The sequence below is a fragment of the Sardina pilchardus genome, chromosome 14 (assembly GCF_963854185.1).
Source record: "Sardina pilchardus chromosome 14, fSarPil1.1, whole genome shotgun sequence".
Classification (NCBI taxonomy): Eukaryota; Metazoa; Chordata; class Actinopteri; order Clupeiformes; family Clupeidae; genus Sardina; species Sardina pilchardus.
Genome location: NC_085007.1, coordinates 6,891,911 through 6,911,464, shown reverse-complemented (window position 1 = coordinate 6,911,464; position 19,554 = coordinate 6,891,911). Strand labels below are relative to the sequence as shown.

Sequence of the window (19,554 nt, the reverse complement as noted above, 5' to 3'; positions counted from 1 at the left end):
GCTGTTTTAAAGGCAGATGGTACAGTGCCAGAGAGAAGAGAGGTGGTCAGAATTGATGTAATCATTGGAGCAATAGATGGCAGGCAACTCTTAACCAGGCTAGTTGGAAGAGGGTCCAGCTGACAGGTGGAGGAATTGCACTTTTTGATGAGGCCACAGATGGCACTTTCAGTAGGGAGACTGAATTCACAGAGTTCATTGTTGTAAGATGAGCCCAGGGTGCACTGTGGGTATGGATGTTTCAGCTGATTAATTGAACATTCTAATTGCTGATGGATTGCCTCAATTTTGGTATTAAAAAAGTTCAAGAAGGCTGAGCAGCGTTCATCAGAGAGTTCTTGATGGGTGATGTTATCAGGTGGCTTAAGAAGACCATTAACAGTGGAAAAGAGGGTCCTGGTGTTTCCATGTCCTTGACTGATTATCTTTGCATAGCACGATCTTTTTGCAGCACAGAGCAATTAATATATTAATATTAATACAATATCCCGGTTAGCCAGCAGTGGGAGAATGGGACGGGTGGAACACTTAATGCCAAAGCGTGTGACAAGGAAGGCGCATTACAGTCTTTTAGCGGAAGTGCAGAGATTAGCTGTCATCCATCTCTATTGACTCCTCCAGAAATTTGTTTAGAAAACTAGAATGGATTCAAATCAGCCCATAATTCACATAACTACTTGGATTCAAATCAGCCCATAATTCACAACTACTTGGATTCAAATCAGCCCATAATTCACAACTACTTGGATTTAAATAAGCCTATAATTCACAACTACTTGGATTTAAATCAGCCTATAATTCACAAAACTACTTGGATTTAAAGGTCCCAGAGAATGGAAATAATTTTCTTCTTGGTTTTCATGAATTATGAGAGGTTGTGCATAAACAAAGAGCTATCATGAACATGAGGCATGGTTGTGCCCTCCTTCATATGGAAATCTTGAACTTAGAAATAGACACTAAAAAACGATTCAGCAAAACTGCTTGCTTGTGATGTCAGACCTCGCAAAGCCATTGAAGTTCAATTGGGGTTGCCAAAGAGGGCGCCATTTAGTCAAACAGACCATTTCAATACCCAGCCTAAATATATGGTTTTAATTAGTCTTGTAAAATTGCAATTGAGTTTATTTTTTTAAATCAAAGTTGAATATATACTATTTTAACATCAGAGAACACAGTGCAATACTCAATTCATCCATTCTCTGGGACCTTTAAAATCAAGAGTTACATAATGAACTAGAAATTCTCCACTCCCCTCCAGGCGGGGGCGCTGGCCCCCTCAGACTGCCCATTACCCCTCCACACGGGGGCGCTGGCCCCCTCAGACCGCCCATCACCCCTCCTGCTCTTGGCCCGGCGTCTCTGCTTGGCCTCGGTCAGGGCGTAGTACCTGGCAAACTTGTTGACGAGGACAGGAATGGGCAGGGCAATGAAGAAGACTCCTGTAACGGCGCACAGACTGCCAACCAACTTACCAAGCCGTGTGACCGGGATAATGTCTCCGTACCCCACGGTCGTCATGGTGACCACTGCCCACCATAAAGCCCCAGAAATGCTATGGAAGTGTGTGTCTTCTTCCTCTTTCTCTGTGTAGAAGGCCAGGGTGGAGAACACGAGGAGGAAGGCGGAGAGCGCCACGGCCAGGCTGAAGAGCTCACAGGCGCTGGCACGCAGAGAGTGGACCAGCGCCCGAACGCCCGCCGCGCGTCGCGTCAACTTAAAGATCCGCAGGAGTCGGAGGCAGCGTGGAACCATGAGCAGGAAGTACATTTCATGGATCGACCAGCCCAAAATAAACACCACGTAGAAGGGCATGATGGCCATGAAGTCAATGATGTTCAAGACGTTCAGGATGAACTTCAACTTCTCCGGGCAGCTGATGATGCGAATCAAGAACTCAAAGGTGAACCAGACGACGCAGAGAATCTCTATTATCATCAAGGCACCGCTAATTTGAATGTTCAGAGCCATATCAGCATCCATATAATCTTCGTCATGCTCTAAATAGGTTTCATTTCTATCTTCTGGCCCAGAGATGTGCTGGAATTGGCTGTGGGTCGCCAGGCAGAAACAAATAATGGACATCAGGATGAAGAGCAGGGAGAGAAGGCCGATGATCTGTCAGAGGAAAGGAGAAGAACACATGACATTCCCCTGCATCCAAACAAGTAAACATCAACACAGGAATCTTGCACTAGGCAAGTTAAGAAGCCAATATTGAAATATAAATGATATGGAGTGGTTCAAATCATTTAGTCCTTCTGTAAGGACATGTGGGGAGCCACTGGGTGGTGAAGCTGTGTTGTGTCGGCTGTAGTAGAGTACAAGATAGGAGCCTCTTCTGTACGTTTGATTAACAGCTGTGTAACTGTAAAATGTTTTGTAATTACTGTAGTCTACTCAACATCAGAAAACTCATTAAACAAAAAGATATGTGACAGATGAAAAGAGAGAAGTACATGGAAATATGGACTACAGCAATTAGAAAGAACAAACCATGGCTGCTACAGATGAATGGGGGTCATCAAAGAGAGCCCACATTTTCGGCATGCAAGCTTTTGTCTGCACCCTCCCGGGTCCCCCCACCAGGGAGTCGTAGTCTGGGGGTCCCTCATCCGGCTCGAACGCAGCCAACGCCTCCTCTTCATCCCGATGCTGTCGGAAGTTCTTCCAGCAACATGGCTCCACGTCGGTTTCACTGACTCCCCAGAAGGAAAGCTCCTCCTCAAACGATTGACCGCACACGTCTGCCGGGCAGTGCAGTTTCCCGGTGCGGTAGTAGTTTAAGATGGGGGCGAATGCTTTCGGGTCCCGGTCGAAGAAAAACTCAGAGGTCGGGTGTGTCAGTGGGTCAGCACTGGCGTAAGAGACGAGGTTGGCCAGGCGTGTGCCAGGGATGCACATGAGGGTGCTCTTGTGTGTTTCATGTCGCACACCACCAACGTTAACTACAATCCTGTCTGCATCAGAGCCTGCGGGAGCAACTTGCATTGGGTAAGCCGGTGGGCTGGAAGCACTGAACATTTTGTGCTTTGATGAAATCCTTGAGGCTGTCCAATTTTATTGCCTGTTTTACAAACAATGGATAGAGTTAGTGATATTGGTACTGGAAGAAATATGTGTATCTGTTATTCCCATGACTACACACTGTGACAATTACTTGTACTTAGCAACAGCAAAACATGGCAAAGATTATAAGATTATTCTTGAAATTGTAAAATGGAAAAATATAGTCTGCACACTAGACACTGCTCCAAATCTCCCATCAAGTTTTATTGGGACATGTTTATGTTACGTGTATGGTCATGTTAGACATGATTTTAGTGGTAAACGCAAATGTAATGGCAAACATCAGCATGTTCGACAAGCAGGTCTACAGTAACACATTGTGTTACTATGCTCACCATAGTCCATTGATGAATATATTTAAGCATTATCGCACGAGTGGGAGTGGTGTTGTTGGCCTATATCGCCACGGCTGTTGTTCGCCGTAGGCACGAAGCCAAAGGCTGTGGTGATGAATCCCAACCTTGTCTAACTCCTCTACCCTGTTTAAAGAACTGTTCTATTGTTGTTAATTCTAATACAACATGTATTTCTTTGGCATGTGTATTTTATTATAGAGTAGGCATTGCCTTTTATACCACACTCTACATTAAAAAGGCCATTTTAAAATCAACAAAGCATGCATAGATCTTTCCTTTACTTGTTTTTTGTACATATTGTTCAATAAGTGAGTGGAGGGTAGATGTGGTCAGTAGTTCTAAAGTCGGGAACGAAGCCTGTACCAAGAATGCTGGTCAAGCATATCCCTAGTTATCTGGGTCCATTTTATCACCATTTTTATATACTGGTGGTATCAGTCCTTGACTCCACACTTCAGGAAAATATCCTGCTTTCATAATCAGGTTGAACAGTTCGCTTAGTCTCGCTGGTGTGTAGCCTACTGTATTTTAACAGCTCTGAGGAGATGTTGTCAATTCCACATGCTTTTCCTGTTTTTAGAAATTATTTTTTTTATATTTAGGTCTGATAATTTAATTAGGCTGTCCAGATCTTGTCATATGAACCAGTGTTTCTTTTTGAGGGGTGATTTTCTCTAAAAAAAAAAGTAAAGCTCCTCAAAATGTTGTTTCCATATATTTCCATTTGTTATAGATGGTGAGGTTTTTGAGGTGTCTATTTGGTGCCATATTTTCCAAAAAGAGTTCTTGTCAATGACCTCCTCAATCTGTTTAAGCTGGTATGACATTTATTTAGCTTTTTTTGACCTCAGAAGGGATTTATATTTTTTTCAGAGCTAAGTATTTCAAGCATAATTCTTGATTCATAGGGTCCCTGTGTTTCTCATTTGAAAGTGTTCTTCAGTCATGCTTTGCCCTAAATCACTCATGATCAACTTTCCCTTGAGCATTTTTTCTTTCTTTGTTTTCTAATTGTATGATACCTGACATGTGGGTTATTTCCCAGACCCCCCTCTAGGCTTAAGCCCCGGATGTTCTCAATGTCTGGCTCCGCCTCTGGTTATTTTAAAGCATATTGTAATAATATCGCCACTCAATACGACCGCTTGATCTCTGCAAATGTCTCCGTCGTCTGTGTTATTTATTTATGCTGGTTAATTTCACAAATGCCCGTTTCCCACTGCCGAGCTAGCCCTAAAGTGAAATGCATATAGCCTACTTGCGAATGCATTATTTCTTTCCTTTTTTAAAAGGGGGGTTGGGTAGCCTGGTCGTACCAAACCCTCGTAGGCTACTAATAAAATTGAGCGGAATCTTACGGAGGGCTATGGCAGGCTAGGGGTGGGGTGGCTCAACCCCCATTCTTAGTTACACCTGTAGATCCTCCTCAAATTACTGAAATGACTCTCTCGCTTGCATTGTCTTTCTCTCTCTCTCTCTCTCCACGATGCGACGGCTTGTAGCCTATTGCCAATGTCTCCGCTATACATTTCACTCGGTGCATTGTAGTGTTTACAAAGAAAGTTGGATTAGCTGGGTGTTGCTTAGTTTTATAGCTCTGCCTCCGCCACAAAGAGTTGAAGAAAGAAATCGCATGCAAATAGGCTTGGCTTCGAGAGGGTATAGGCTATCTAACGTTTTGAAATGTTAGGCTACCCAATGATTTAATGTCACACAATAGAAAAAAATATTGGAAGATGCCAGTTAATGTCTATGAGACAACTCAAGCTTACTTTCCAATGATCCCGAAAACCACAGTGGATGAGGAAGCGCCTCACGTCAAGTAGCCTATTCTCGCGTCGCGATTGTCAATTAGGTGCGTTTGACTTCTCGAAAATCTGCGCAGATCTGACTTGATGTGATGCATGCTGGGTTAAACACAGTGCATACTGGGGCCACAGCATAGATATATACAGTGGGTGCCTCTCAAAATGCTTCCTCGATCCTCGATGCTCGATCCTCGAGGGGCGTTCCCACTGATCTATAACTAACACTGGATAGACTATCCCATTGTCCCTATTGTGACTATCCCCATCACTCTTTATGTAGATCAGTGAGGATCGAGGCCCGAGGAGCGAGGGAGGACGTAAACGCTGCATGAGAGGCACCAATTGACTGGGTGCTTCTCAAAGTCAAGGATTGCTCCTTCCAAGCCACTTTTTCAAGGACGTTACGTCATTAAATCTCGCCAAGCACTGTTCCAAAGTCAAGGATGCTTTCAAATTCTAGCAAGTACTGAGTCCTTCGTTCTGAGAATTTCGGAGAATTTTGGAGGATGCATCGATGGATCCTCGGAGTGAAGAAATAACCCACTATCCTTTGCGTATGAACAATTAGAAATTTTCTGATGGTGCGGTTTAAAAAAAAAGAGGGAGAGGGAGATGGAAAGTAGATGCAAAGAAGCAGTTCGTGTTAATGTAGGCTAAATATGATGCTATCAAGTGTTTTGTTATGCCATCGTATATTTGCTCAGGCATTTATAAGTTATTGTGCATATTCATCATAAATGCATGTGCATGAAGTTGTGATAGACTTGTTATTAATTTATCTCAGAACTTCGCCCAATACGAACTTTGTAGAAGTTTAACATTACCGTTGCTGTTGCCTATTACGTAACTTTCCATTGACACTAATTATAAACTACGGATTGTGACATGTGAAGACCAAGTCGAATGTGGAAATACTGTAGGCTACTCCAAAAAGTTAATTTAGAGGAAAGAGCAGCTGCAATTGTCGAAACTCCTGTAAAAGCAGCACAATTTCCACGGTTCTAATTAAGCGCGCAGCCGGAACCGTGCACAATTGACGTGCACTTCCACACTCGCTAGGCTGTTATTGCATGTGATCTTGACGGCTGGAGAGGGTACTGGGAAGGTGTGTAGCCTTGTCTCTCTAGCACTCGACTTGAAAGAAAGCATTCTATCAAGGACGAGCTCTTGATTTTGAGAAATACCCTAGATGTCACCTTGAGCTTCAAAGCATACGTCAACACCGGCGCCATCTTGAGGCGGGGATTCTGAGGCTCTAAACTAGTTCACCAGTGTTGTCCAGTGTTACATATTTAGGCCTAGGGCCTACCTACTTTTGGGCATCCCGAGTGATTAAAATCGTATCTATTGACTTGCGACAAATTCGGCGACTTCTCACAATGATGTCAAATTCCGTTTCTCAGTTGAAACGTCAGAAAATCACTGTTATAGTGGCTTTTCCATTTGTGAATTAGAGTAGCCTAAACTAGGCTACATCGCATTCGCCAAACGCATCGCCACATGATTATAAAAGTAATGATTGGCCTAATAGTATCAGACCGTGTTAAAGCACAGAAGTAAATGTTCAAACAACCTACCATCTAACAGCAACTTCTGGTGAGATTACAACCTGAGTCAACGAGAGAAGCAGCAGCCTCAACCAGAGCCCGCCATTGTATCACCTGGTTGAGTTCACTCAGAGTTCGTTTAGCGGCGGTCGTGAGCTAGCGCAGCTAAGCGCAGCATGAATGGGAGTCAATGGGGCTAGACGGGTAAGTTTATCTTCGTAATTTTAAAAAGCTTACTTTTTCTCTGGACTTGACGTGAATACACGTTTCACAGTTGAAACAAACCAAAACACTACGAAATCGCTTGAGATTTTGACGATTTATGGTGATTTAATTTTCGATAGATCTTTGCCTGTATTGACGCCAATGCATTTAAGTGGAGTAGAACCCCGCTGTAAGATGGCGTCTCTATTGACGCATTCCTTCCTATGAACTGCAGCAGTCAAGGCGACATCTAGTCAATATCTATGGGACCATAGAACTAAAAGAAATGGACAAACAGACTCCATTGTTCTCAATGGAAGGGGGCTGAAACAAAATTCCGTTTACTTTTCGTCGTACTGCGCAGACTCGTACTCACTTCGTGACGTTAGCCATCCTGCACATTGCTGTAACTCGTCCGATAGATCGAAACCCTCTAAAATTGTTAACGTTCGTTTTTAATATTATTATTATGTTTACTTGCCTCTAGGTAGGCTAATGCTTTACCCTATCAAACAGTAGGCTACCGTAGGCTACACGCATTTTCACTGATCTTGCGAATGACTTTCCGTCATGGTTTTCGTGCAGGCTCACTCAGCTTCTTATCCAAACATTACGGGAAATCTCCCCTCGAACGTTAGCTTCCCTCCAACCAACATGCTAACTATACTTCTTTACGAGAAACCAACGTTATATATGAGGAGGAAGTGAATTAGTTTTGACCGTGTACAGTTGAGACACGAGTATAGTTGAGACACCTTAAATATCTTGCATGCGCAGTAAGCCCAAGTTGTGATTTTTGCTATGCACTTGCGTATTAGTGTCCTCTTCGATCATGGAAAATTTGAATGACAAAAATATCTCCAATCCAACGTTATCGGCAAAAGATGTTTTCTCATAAGAAAATGTTGACGTCACCATGTGCCTTCCACAATGAATAGCTCATTACTCTTATGAAACTGTTATACATAATTGGTATCATTACAAACGTTATCATCTGCCCTACAAACTGACATATTTTATGACATTGTGTTATGTAAGCTCGTTGCAAAATCTAGGGAAATGTGCAAGGTGCTCTGCGGGGGACAGTTGAGACACACATTGTATTGTTAGCGTCATTACTCCAACATTCCATTTGCACAGTGGCCATATCTGTTCCTGCGTCACATGTTTTGTACATGTTTCGAACCCCTTCAACAAATGATAATGTAAATTAAATGAATGAAGTTAAATTAAAAACACTTTGCAATTTCTATGGTTTTATTCATTACATTTTGCAATGAACGGTTAGTTTACTATACTTCATTAAAAATGGGTGTCTCAACTGTACCACATGTAGGTATATAGAAGCAGTCGAGACAAAAATGCACCTTATGTTTATGAGCTAATTGTGGAAAATATAAACTACTTATGGGTATTATTGATTGATAATATTTAAGTCTACAAGCTCATAAAACGTCATGTGAAATGTCATGTGGAAATTCACTTCTTTTCACTATCTATTTTTGTGTGTAAAATCAAAACGCAAAAACTGTCTCAACTGTACACGGTTTACCCTATAGAATTCACAGAAGCTATAAGGGCGACACAGGGCACATGTTGCATGAAGTTATGGGATCGCAAAAAAATCTGCAATCTATGGCCGTCCATGGGAGTTAGCAGAGCGTTGATCACCAGCTCATTTCGTGGATCTTCTCGTAGATCCGTGTATCAGTAGGCTGACAAGGAGGGGTCGTAAAGGGCTGGATAAGCTGACACAGCTATTATTAATTTGTCCTCCATCTACTTCAGTTTCGATTTTGAGCGTAAAATGAATTCCCGAGAGAAGTGGCAAACTGGACGAGAACTAGTAACAGAAGGTCTCTGCTTTCATTGGATAATGACGGTGCGTCCGACGGATTAATTTGCATAAAGTTCAGCAGAGCCCAACTTCTTGACGTGACAGCGCAGCTGAAACAGCCGCGCTACCTTCCCAAGATGCTTTGCGGTGGCGACGATAACGCCCTGACGCGCTCCATTGAAAATTAATTGACAATCGCGGTGCGAGAATACTTGACGTGACTAGTGGATCCGTACGGCGCATGAAACTTTAGCAGGTTCTGGTAGCCTACGAGGCAAGGATGTGGGTCCAGTCCACTATTTGTGAATGAGTAGTCCATCCGGAAGAACGTGCACGCGAGAGAGAGAAAGAGAGAGAGAGAGAGAGAGAGAGAATTGACAGAACTAAATTTGCTAAAAACTGCCACCACTGAAAAACTAAAAAATGTTGATGAGTTCAAATACCTGGGAGTAACCTTAGACTCTACACTCACTTTTAAAAAACACATTAAAAAGCTGGGTCACACAGTTAAGTATAGCATAGCTAATTTTAGACACATCCGTAACTCATTAAATGCTGATGCTGCTAACATGTATGTAAATGCTATGATTATGTCTCATCTACATTACTGTGCATGTCAAGCTGGTCACAAGCTGGCAAGACTGCCTTGAAATCCATTAGATCACTTCACAGTCAAGCTCTCAAAGTTCTAGACAGAAGATCAACTCACCATCATTGTGCCATATTGGACAAATATAACATGCTTAGCTTTGATAACCTTATTCTATTCTCTGACATGCGCTTAATACATAATGGCTATGGCTATGGCTATGGCTATGGTTATTTAGCAGACGCCTTTGTCCAAAGCGACATACAAATAAATAACAATACAAATTAAATTAACAGTGAACAATTACAAACTAGGGAGAATAGTAATATTATCAGTAAAACAATAATTTTAAGCACTAACCTAATGAGAAATAAAACAGTGAAATGAGAATAGCAATCAAATAAGTCACTCAGTTAATTATATATAATAATAATAACTAAAGCATGGAATGGCTAAATTTAAGGACAATAGCAAAATAAATTTCTAATTCTATCAATAGACAAATTATAACAAAACAATACTATTATACAAACCATAACACATCACAAACTCAAAGGACTAAGTGCATATTAAATAAATATGCCTTAAGACCCCTCATAATAATCCATAATGCTGCTCCACCACCTCTGAAAACATTTGTTCAAACCTGTTCTGAACGAACAGGGAGAGCCACAAGATCCATCACCAGGGGTGATTGTATTCTGCCAAATCAGAACACCACATTTGCGCAGTCAGCCTTTTCTTTTAGAGCTGTTAAAGGAATGCTCTTCCTAGTAATCTGAAAAGCTTTACGGATTTCTACACTTTCTCGTGTGAAGTGAAAAAATGGATTTTGAGCAATCAGTCTTGCCAGCATTAATCTAGTTCCATAGCATTTATACAAAATGTATTGTGTGAGTGTGTGATTGAGTGTGTATGAGTGAGTGAGTGTGTGTGTGTGTGTATGTGTGAGTAATAGACCAGGAGCCCAGAGGGGTCAGCCTAGTTGGGAAGGTTACCAATTTTTATTGGTACTACGATGTCTGGCATGGTCCCCAGATAGAGGAACGGCACGTCTGCCGGGTTCCCTCTGGTGGGTGTGGCCAGGGGGGGTGTAAAACTAGCACCCCAAAAATGGGCTAGATTAGTTGGTGAGGTTACCACTTGAAACCTGTTGCAAATTGTTTGCCATGGTCCCCTGATTGAGGAATGGCCACTGCCAGATGTTTTTAGTGGTGGGCGGGGCTTGCCAGACATCATTAAGTGAGGGGTGGAAAATGGGCTAGATCAGTTGGTGAGGTTACCACTTGAAACCTGTTGTAAATTGTTCATCATAGTCCCCTGATAGAGAAATGACCACTGCCAGACATTTTTAGTGGTGGGTTACCCCCGGCAGACGCCCCCGAATGATGACACCCCCAAAAATGGGCTAGATCAGTTGGTGAGGTTACCACTTGAAACCTGTTGTAAATTGTTCATCATAGTCCCCTGATAGAGAAATGACCATTGCCAGACATTTTTTGTGGTGGTTTACCCCCGGCAGACACCCCCATATGATGACACCCCCAAAAATGGGCTGGATCAGTTGGTGAGGTTACCTATTCAAACCTGTTTGAAAAAATGTCAATATGGTCCTCTGACAGAAAAATTACCACAGCCAGACATTTTTGTTGGTGGGTTACACCAGCAGATGCCCCTGTATGATGGCACCTCAAAAATGGACTAGATCAGCTGGTGAGGCTACCAATTGTTAAACGCCTGCAACTGCCAGAGTTAGGCCTATTTCAGACCAGAATGGGGAATTGGGACGAGACGAAAGCGATTTTTACCGGCGGTGGCGAAAATGGAAACAGAACTTTGCTTTTATTTTTATTTTATTTCAAGTTATTTTATGTTACATCATGTTTATCTTACTTTACTGTACAGCACATTGAATTGCATTTATGTATGAAATGCACTATACAAATAAAATTGCCTTGCCTTGCCTTCCACACCAACACGATGGTAGACAGGCGGCAGCGGCGCGGGAGCTGCTCTGCATTTGGAAAATAGAGCTTGAGCAGAATTTTGACGGCAGTGGCAGGTAGTGTCCTGTTGAAATGAATGGCAAAGTAGCAAACTAGCATTGTATATGGGGAGATTTTGAACAGGACTGGCTGTGCTCGCCAACACTGTCGGTGCGAAAGGCCGAGTAGAACACACCGCCTGATACCCGGCTGTCTTCTCGCTGCTGACACGCCACGCTCCTGTGTGTATCTGGCCCTATATCCCAAAAACGGGCCACAAAGCTTGCCCAAAAACTTTGGCTTGCCACACAAAGCGACTTCATGTATTATAGAGTACAAACTTACAAGATTTATTGCAAAAAAGGTTGACCATCTAGACAGTGAAGGTCTCAAGGACTGGTGAAAATTCGAGCACTTCTTTAAATTTAATGAGCAAAACATAAAGTCGCCTGTATTAAAAGTCGGTCATTGTAGAAGCCTTGGCCTCCGAAATCAAATCTTTTTATGTACCAATTATAGACCATTAGCACACAAAATTTGGTGCAAATCTGTCCACTCTTTCAAAAGGTAAAGCATTTACACAAAATACCTTTCTGAGTGGCCAGCAAAAAATAATAATTTCAATCAAAAAGATCCATGTCACTTTTTTTCTAACACACTGTACGGGATAAAGGAGCTGATCCTTGCCACATGTACAGTAATATCCCATCATCTGAAGGCCTCAGATCACCACTCCAGATTTTTTTTTTTCAAATCTAAAGTGGTCAATTGATGGGATTGGACTGTCATTTGGATTGAGCTGAAGACTGCTGAAGGTTGGTTCAAACATTTTCTATTATCATTTAATATAATTTTATATCATTATATAGTCCTATCTTTCTTTGCCCCTTATTGTTGAGCTCTACATTTATGTATGTATGTATGTATGTATGTACGTGTGTACTAGGGCCGTAATGATATTGTATCGAACCAAGAAATTGTGATACACAGATTCACAATACTGTATCGCGATACAAGGAGGCAGTATCATGATACGCCCTTTTAACGTTTTGATACCGATCAGGCCAGAAAACTACATGATATGAAGTGATAGTGCTTCCAAACAATCATTATTATATAGAAACTTTTAAAAAGTAACAGTAGCCTCTTGTAACCTGTTCTACCTATAAACTATCATAGTTTTTATTCATAAAGTTTATAATGTTGGCAAATGTGAAATAGTGTGGTGTATCGAACTGTAGCTCATGAATAGTGATTCAAACCGAATCGCGAGTTGAGTGTATCGTTACACTTCTAGTGTGTACATATCTCTGTATATCAGAAGGTTACAAAATCACTGCCTGAAAACCCATGCTGCCAGATGGCTTAGGATCTAAGAGACTAAGTATTTGAATTGATAGGCCTGAATATTTAATTGATAGGCCTAAGAATTATGTAAGTCTATAGCCTCCTACAATGAATTCTGTTGGTCACATACAGTAGTGTGTGTGTGTGTGTGTGTGTGTGTGTGTGTGTGTGTGTGTGTGTGTGTCAGGGATGTGAATATGGGAATAATTATTGTCAAAATCTATTTCAGAAAAGGTCAACTAAAGCCACTGAACATCATCGAGAAAGATGACACCGACTTATTTGTGAAGTTCTTGATCAACCTGGGCAACAGAAGTAGCCATGTGGATATTGAGACAGCTTCTGAATTTGTCTGCCGCATATATGGACAGAGAAAAACACGAGACACAAACGAGGCACGCTACCTGAAACTGATGGAGATGAGTGGAAACATCAGTAAGGTAAGTTCAGTTTTCTCAGTACCAGTTCCGTACATGTGTAACCAATGTATAAACTCACAATTCTAGTGGGGAGTTACTGTAATGATCCAAACAACAGCCAGATATATAAAAATATAAATCCTTTATTTTAGCAGTCACTTATTCTCTAAAAGAGTCTCAGTCTAAGGTAAGAGTCACAGTTCGAAAGTACTCCAAGAATCCGTAGATGAGGGGAAGCAGAGGCAGCTAGTTGGTTTCTCCCAACGGGAGGGGAGACGAGGAGAGGAGAGGCGAGGCGAGTGTCACCAGCGTCCACAATCTTCCAGGGCCCAGTAGAAATAGGATCGGCCGCTAAGCAGGAGAAGACAGAGAGAGAGAAACGCTAATAGCAGTTCGTGGGAAGTTTCTGTGTAACATCTAGTTGAGGCAATAATGCGTTCCGATGTTCTCCTGGCAATGATCTAAGGGGAGTGAGTGAGAACGCCACACACACGCACACGCACACACACTTCGTGAACGCACAGCAAGCAAATGTTTGTGATATGTAAGGAAGGGGCTATAACCCGACACCGCAAGCAATAAGATGCCTAGAAGTCCATTCGAATACGCAGATCAACTCTTAAATGTCCACAGCAGTCCACGGCAACGCTAGTAACTTCACAATGGCACAGGTCAGCTCTCATGCAACTTAGAGAAAGGCACTTAACTTGGTAGAGGGCGACCATAAGCCGCACCTCCACGATGTTTCAACAGGCAGTCTACGTCCTTCACGCTTGAAGTCGTCTGACCATTCGGTCACCTCGGAACCTGGACCCCGGTCGATGGACACATGCGCCGCTGGCTGGCTAATAGTCGGTCTCTTGTTCCCAGACTCCGGTCACCGGCACGCTCTGTAACACCAGACACTTCCCCCAACTCTCGCCACACAAAAACCCTGTCCCTCGCTCTCCCAACACTCTAACTGAAGACACCGCTCACTTCACTTAATCCCCTACACCTGTGTTTCGATTCACTCATCTTCCCATTCATGATTGCCCGTCACCGGTAAGTGAGTTCAATCAGGAGACACGCCCACCACCAAAGCCCAAAGCGTAGTGACACCCGTGACACATGCACAACACCCTGCCCAACCCCCATCCTATGCAAAAATATACCCCTCCAGGTACCCCTTCACTGACCATGTTCAGAAAGCACCTGAAACTGATCTTTTGTCAGAGGCATTTGGCTGCTAGTTACCACAAACACATGTACTTACGCATGCACGCACGCACGCGTGCACACACACACACACACACACACACACACACACACACACACACACACACACACACACACACACACACACACACGTTGACCTATTCCTCTTATTTGAACAGGAGAGTCCACTGGCGAATGTGAAGAGGGTTGATTGTGCCTTGCTGCCACCATCACGACGAGCTCTGGAGATGCATGTCCTTAGAGCACGTTATGTGAGTATTGTCTGGACAATGGCAACACTGCCATGTCCGACAGATGGCTTGTCAGTGACCGACTATGGGTGGTGTGTGAAAGATGGACTGTTGCAGCCAAACTGGTTCAATGGACCATCTATTCCACAACACTTATTCTCAGTGGGTACCAAGTCACACAGTCAGGAGGACAACACAGAGGCGGAGTCCTCAGATGAGGCTTGGAGTGAGGAGTCTGAAGACTCAGACCAGGAGGACTGACACTATGGTTCACTGTCTCATACACACCTCGATTTAGAGGTAAATTAATATTGTTATATGTTGTGCTATACTGCTATGTTACATGTTATGTGTTCATACTGTTTGTTAGTTTTACTTTCTATGGTTAAGCAATTTACAGAAAGCAGTTCCAATAATAAACTGATTAAATTGAACAATAAACTCACTGTCAATGTGTTCATTTGTCAGGTTTGTCACTTTGACTGATGTAACTACACACTCTGTGGTCACGGGGATACTCATCTACTGGAAATGTCAGAGGATCATTATTGACAAAAGGTTTCAACTGGTAACCCCACCAGTAACCCCACCAGAATTTTACCCATTAATCGATGTCTGATGAGCCCCATCCACCAACACAAATGTGTGTAAGTCTGCCCCACCAGCTGATGAGCCCATTTTTGGGTGTCGTCATATGGGGCCGTCTCCCGGGGGTAACCCACCACTAAAAATGTCTGGCAATGGTCATTTCTCTATCAGGGGACTATGATGAACAATTTACAACAGGTTTCAAGTGGTAACCTCACCAACTGATCTAGCCCATTTTTGGGGGTGTCATCATTCGGGGGCGTCTGCCGGGGGTAACCCACCACTAAAAATGTCTGGCAGTGGTCATTTCTCTATCAGGGGACTATGATGAACAATTTACAACAGGTTTCAAGTGGTAACCTCACCAACTGATCTAGCCCATTTTTGGGGGTGTCATCATTCGGGGGCGTCTGCCGGGGGTAACCCACCACTAAAAATGTCTGGCAGTGGTCATTTCTCTATCAGGGGACTATGATGAACAATTTACAACAGGTTTCAAGTGGTAACCTCACCAACTGATCTAGCCCATTTTCCACCCCTCACTTAATGATGTCTGGCAAGCCCCGCCCACCACTAAAAACATCTGGCAGTGGCCATTCCTCAATCAGGGGACCATGGCAAACAATTTGCAACAGGTTTCAAGTGGTAACCTCACCAACTAATCTAGCCCATTTTTGGGGTGCTAGTTTTACACCCCCCCTGGCCACACCCACCAGAGGGAACCCGGCAGACGTGCCGTTCCTCTATCTGGGGACCATGCCAGACATCGTAGTACCAATAAAAATTGGTAACCTTCCCAACTAGGCTGACCCCTCTGGGCTCCTGATCTATAAGTGTGTGTGTGAGTGTGTGTGTGTGAGTGAGTGAGTGAGTGAGTGTGTGTGTGTGTGTATGAGTTATTTTCTTATTTCTTATCTTATCATTCTTAACTTACAGTATATGAAAGCAGTTCCAATAATAAACTGATTAAATTGAACAATAAACTCACTGTCAATGTGTTCATTTGTCAAGTTTGTCACTTTGACTGATGTAACTACACACTCTGTGGTCACGGGGATACTCATCTACTGGAAATGTCAGAGGATCATTATTGACAAAAGGTTTCAACTGGTAACCCCACCAGTAACCCCACCAGAATTTTACCCATTAATCGATGTCTGATGAGCCCCATCCACCAACACAAATGTGTGTAAGTCTGCCCCACCAGCTGATGAGCCCATTTTTGGGTGTCGTCATATGGGGTCATATGGAGAAATGACCACTAAAAATGTCTGGCAGTGGTCATTTCTCTATCAGGGGACTATGATGAACAATTTACAACAGGTTTCAAGTGGTAACCTCACCAACTGATCTAGCCCATTTTTGGGGGTGTCATCATTCGGGGGCGTCTGCCGGGGGTAACCCACCACTAAAAATGTCTGGCAGTGGTCATTTCTCTATCAGGGGACTATGATGAACAATTTACAACAGGTTTCAAGTGGTAACCTCACCAACTGATCTAGCCCATTTTCCACCCCTCACTTAATGATGTCTGGCAAGCCCCGCCCACCACTAAAAACATCTGGCAGTGGCCATTCCTCAATCAGGGGACCATGGCAAACAATTTGCAACAGGTTTCAAGTGGTAACCTCACCAACTAATCTAGCCCATTTTTGGGGTGCTAGTTTTACACCCCCCCTGGCCACACCCACCAGAGGGAACCCGGCAGACGTGCCGTTCCTCTATCTGGGGACCATGCCAGACATCGTAGTACCAATAAAAATTGGTAACCTTCCCAACTAGGCTGACCCCTCTGGGCTCCTGATCTAAGTGTGTGTGTGAGTGTGTGTGTGTGTGAGTGAGTGAGTGTGTGTGTATGAGTTATTTTCTTATTTCTTATCTTATCATTCTTAACTTACAGTATATGCCCCCCCCCCCCCTTACCTGCTCAGGGACTGGCAGATGGAAATTAGCTGTTAGCTATAATCTGGTGCGAGTCATCTCTTTACTGTATGTACAGTAACTAATGAACCTTGTACATGGTCCCTGTTTTAAATAAACCAAATAAACTAAACTAAAACTTGGATTTATATCAGCCCATAATTCACATAACTATTTGGATTTAAATCAGCCTATAATTCACATAACTACTTGGATTTAAATCCGCCTATAATTCACATAACTACTTGGGTGTTACAATAATTTCAATGATTTGACATTTAAGTGATATTAACACTTAAGGTCTGTGGACCCTTCAGACACTAGGAGGTCTGCTACACCTAGACATTTTAAAGTTTTTCATCTGAGAGGACCTCAACAATAATGATATGCGAGTAAAGTGTATGTAATGAAATCAAATTAGTTTTTATTATAATTCAGTGTAAACAACACTACTATTATTTAAAAAAAGGTCAAAGGTCTTCAAGCCTTGTAAAAAATACACAGGATTTTCTTTTATTGTTTTTACAAACTGCCATTGATTCATTTTCTACATGATTCATTTAAAACATATATATTTGGAAACTTGAAGGTTCAAAGATTCTGGTGTCACTCAAATATTCCTAGGACAAAATCCTAGAAACATATTGACAAAATTCTTGGACAAAATCCTAGAAACATATGGAGTCTAAATCCCTCCCCTGGTGATTTGAAAAATTGTTCCAAACACACATTTCAATCTGTGCATGATTTTGTAAGAAACATATAAGTGACACCATTAGAAATACATACAGACTATGATTCCATGGACATTTTAAAATCACGTGTTACATAAGAACTAGATTTTTAAAAGAATTAGGCATAGAATGTCATGCAGTCTTAGAATACACCAGCAGTAAAATCCCTGCTTCTCTTGGTTTCTTCCTCTCACTGTTTGTTGATGTTTTCCACTCCCCTCCACACGGGGGCGCTGGCCCCCACACACCGCCCATCACCCCTCCTGCTCTTGGCCCGGCGTCTCTGCTTGGCCTCTGTCAAGGCGTAGTACTTGGCAAACTTGTTGACGAGGATAGGAATGGGCATGGCAATGAAGAAGACTCCTGCAATGGCGCACAGACTAGCAACCACCATACCACGCCACGTGGTTGGATACATGTCTCCGTACCCCACGGTCGTCATGGTAACCACCGCCCACCATAAAGTCCCCGACATGTGACGGAAGTCTGGATGAATGTCTTTTTCATCTTTCCTTGCGAAAAACATCAGGGTGGAGAAAACGAGAAGGACAGCGGAGAAAGCCACGGCCAGGCTGAAGAGCTCACAGGCGCTGGCACGCAGCGAGTGGACCAGCGCCCGAACGCCCGCCACGCGTCGCGTCAACTTAAAGATCCGCAGGAGTCGGAGGCAGCGCGGTCTTCCATGTCTAGAGCCATATCAGCATCAATATCAAGCATACCATCTTGTTGCTCGAGGGATGGGTGATCATTCCATCTGGCAAGATCATCCAATTCCTCGAGGGATGGGACATCATTCCATCCGTAAAGATTCCCCAATTCCTTATCTTCAGAGTCCTCTGCCACAGAGATGTGCTGGAATTGGCTGTGGGTCCCCAGGCAGAAACAAATAATGGACATCAGGATGAAGAGCAGGGAGAGAAGGCCGATGATCTGTCAGAGGAAAGGAGAAGAACACATGACATTCCCCTGCAGCCCCCCCCCCCCCCCGTGAATTACACAATATCAATTACGCATTTCTTTTTCACCATCTGTTCACAGTTTACATTTGTTCATTCACATTTGATTGCCAGACTTTGACTGAGCCTCTCCAGAGGGTATTCCAAGTATATGGTTCAAGCAAAGATCCTTCATTACTATCCGCTTTAACCCTCTCTGGTTCAAGTGTTAAACCTCCTAATAGAAGAACTGTACCGCTTTATTCTCCTAGCAAAACAAAGCCACTGGGCTCTTGTTGTAGGAGGTTTACCACTTACAGGGGAGCTACACCAGATGCGTAACTGAAGCGTTCCGTTCGCGACGCGTATGTTGCAGCCGGTCGTAGCAGTTAATAATCACTGTAGTCAATGGAAGTAGCTACACCAGACGCAACAGTGGCGCGTACATTCGAAAAAAATAGACCCATCTTCTAAAATGGGTTTTACGCGTCGCGAACGGAACGCTTCAGTTACGCATCTGGTGTAGCCCCCCTGTTACTCTGAGTTAACTTACCCAGTCTGTTCAAACCACATACTTGGAATACCCCCCAGTTCTCCCTGTGGGAATTGATGAGCAGAATAACAACTCATGGATGAAGCGTTGCAGCTGTTAAGTATTAACCTTTGCCCCAGCCACTTCCTGTGAGGAATGTGAATGCACGTATGTGATGACTGCAGCCCCAACCAATTAGGCCAACTGCAGGACATGGAGCAGGAGAGAGAGCAGGC

At 43.2% G+C, this 19,554-nt stretch overlaps 1 protein-coding gene across 2 annotated transcripts in view; it reads right to left on the bottom strand.

Moving 5' to 3' along the window:
* Positions 1-1,054: 1,054 nt before the first annotated feature.
* Positions 1,055-19,554, bottom strand: part of LOC134100838 (potassium voltage-gated channel subfamily C member 1-like) — a 44,506-nt gene continuing 26,006 nt past the window's right edge. Inside the window, exons 1-3 of one of the 2 annotated variants that reach the window (XM_062554288.1) lie at positions 5,198-5,331; positions 2,497-3,067; positions 1,055-2,118 (exon numbers count right to left, since the gene is read on the bottom strand). In XM_062554288.1, the coding sequence (XP_062410272.1) occupies positions 1,237-2,118; positions 2,497-3,024 (1,410 nt within the window). In that variant the 5' untranslated portion in view covers positions 3,025-3,067; positions 5,198-5,331 and the 3' untranslated portion in view covers positions 1,055-1,236. Of the gene's footprint in view, positions 2,119-2,496; positions 3,068-5,197; positions 5,332-19,554 lie in introns of those variants that run through there. The other variant, XM_062554289.1, reaches the window with a different exon arrangement.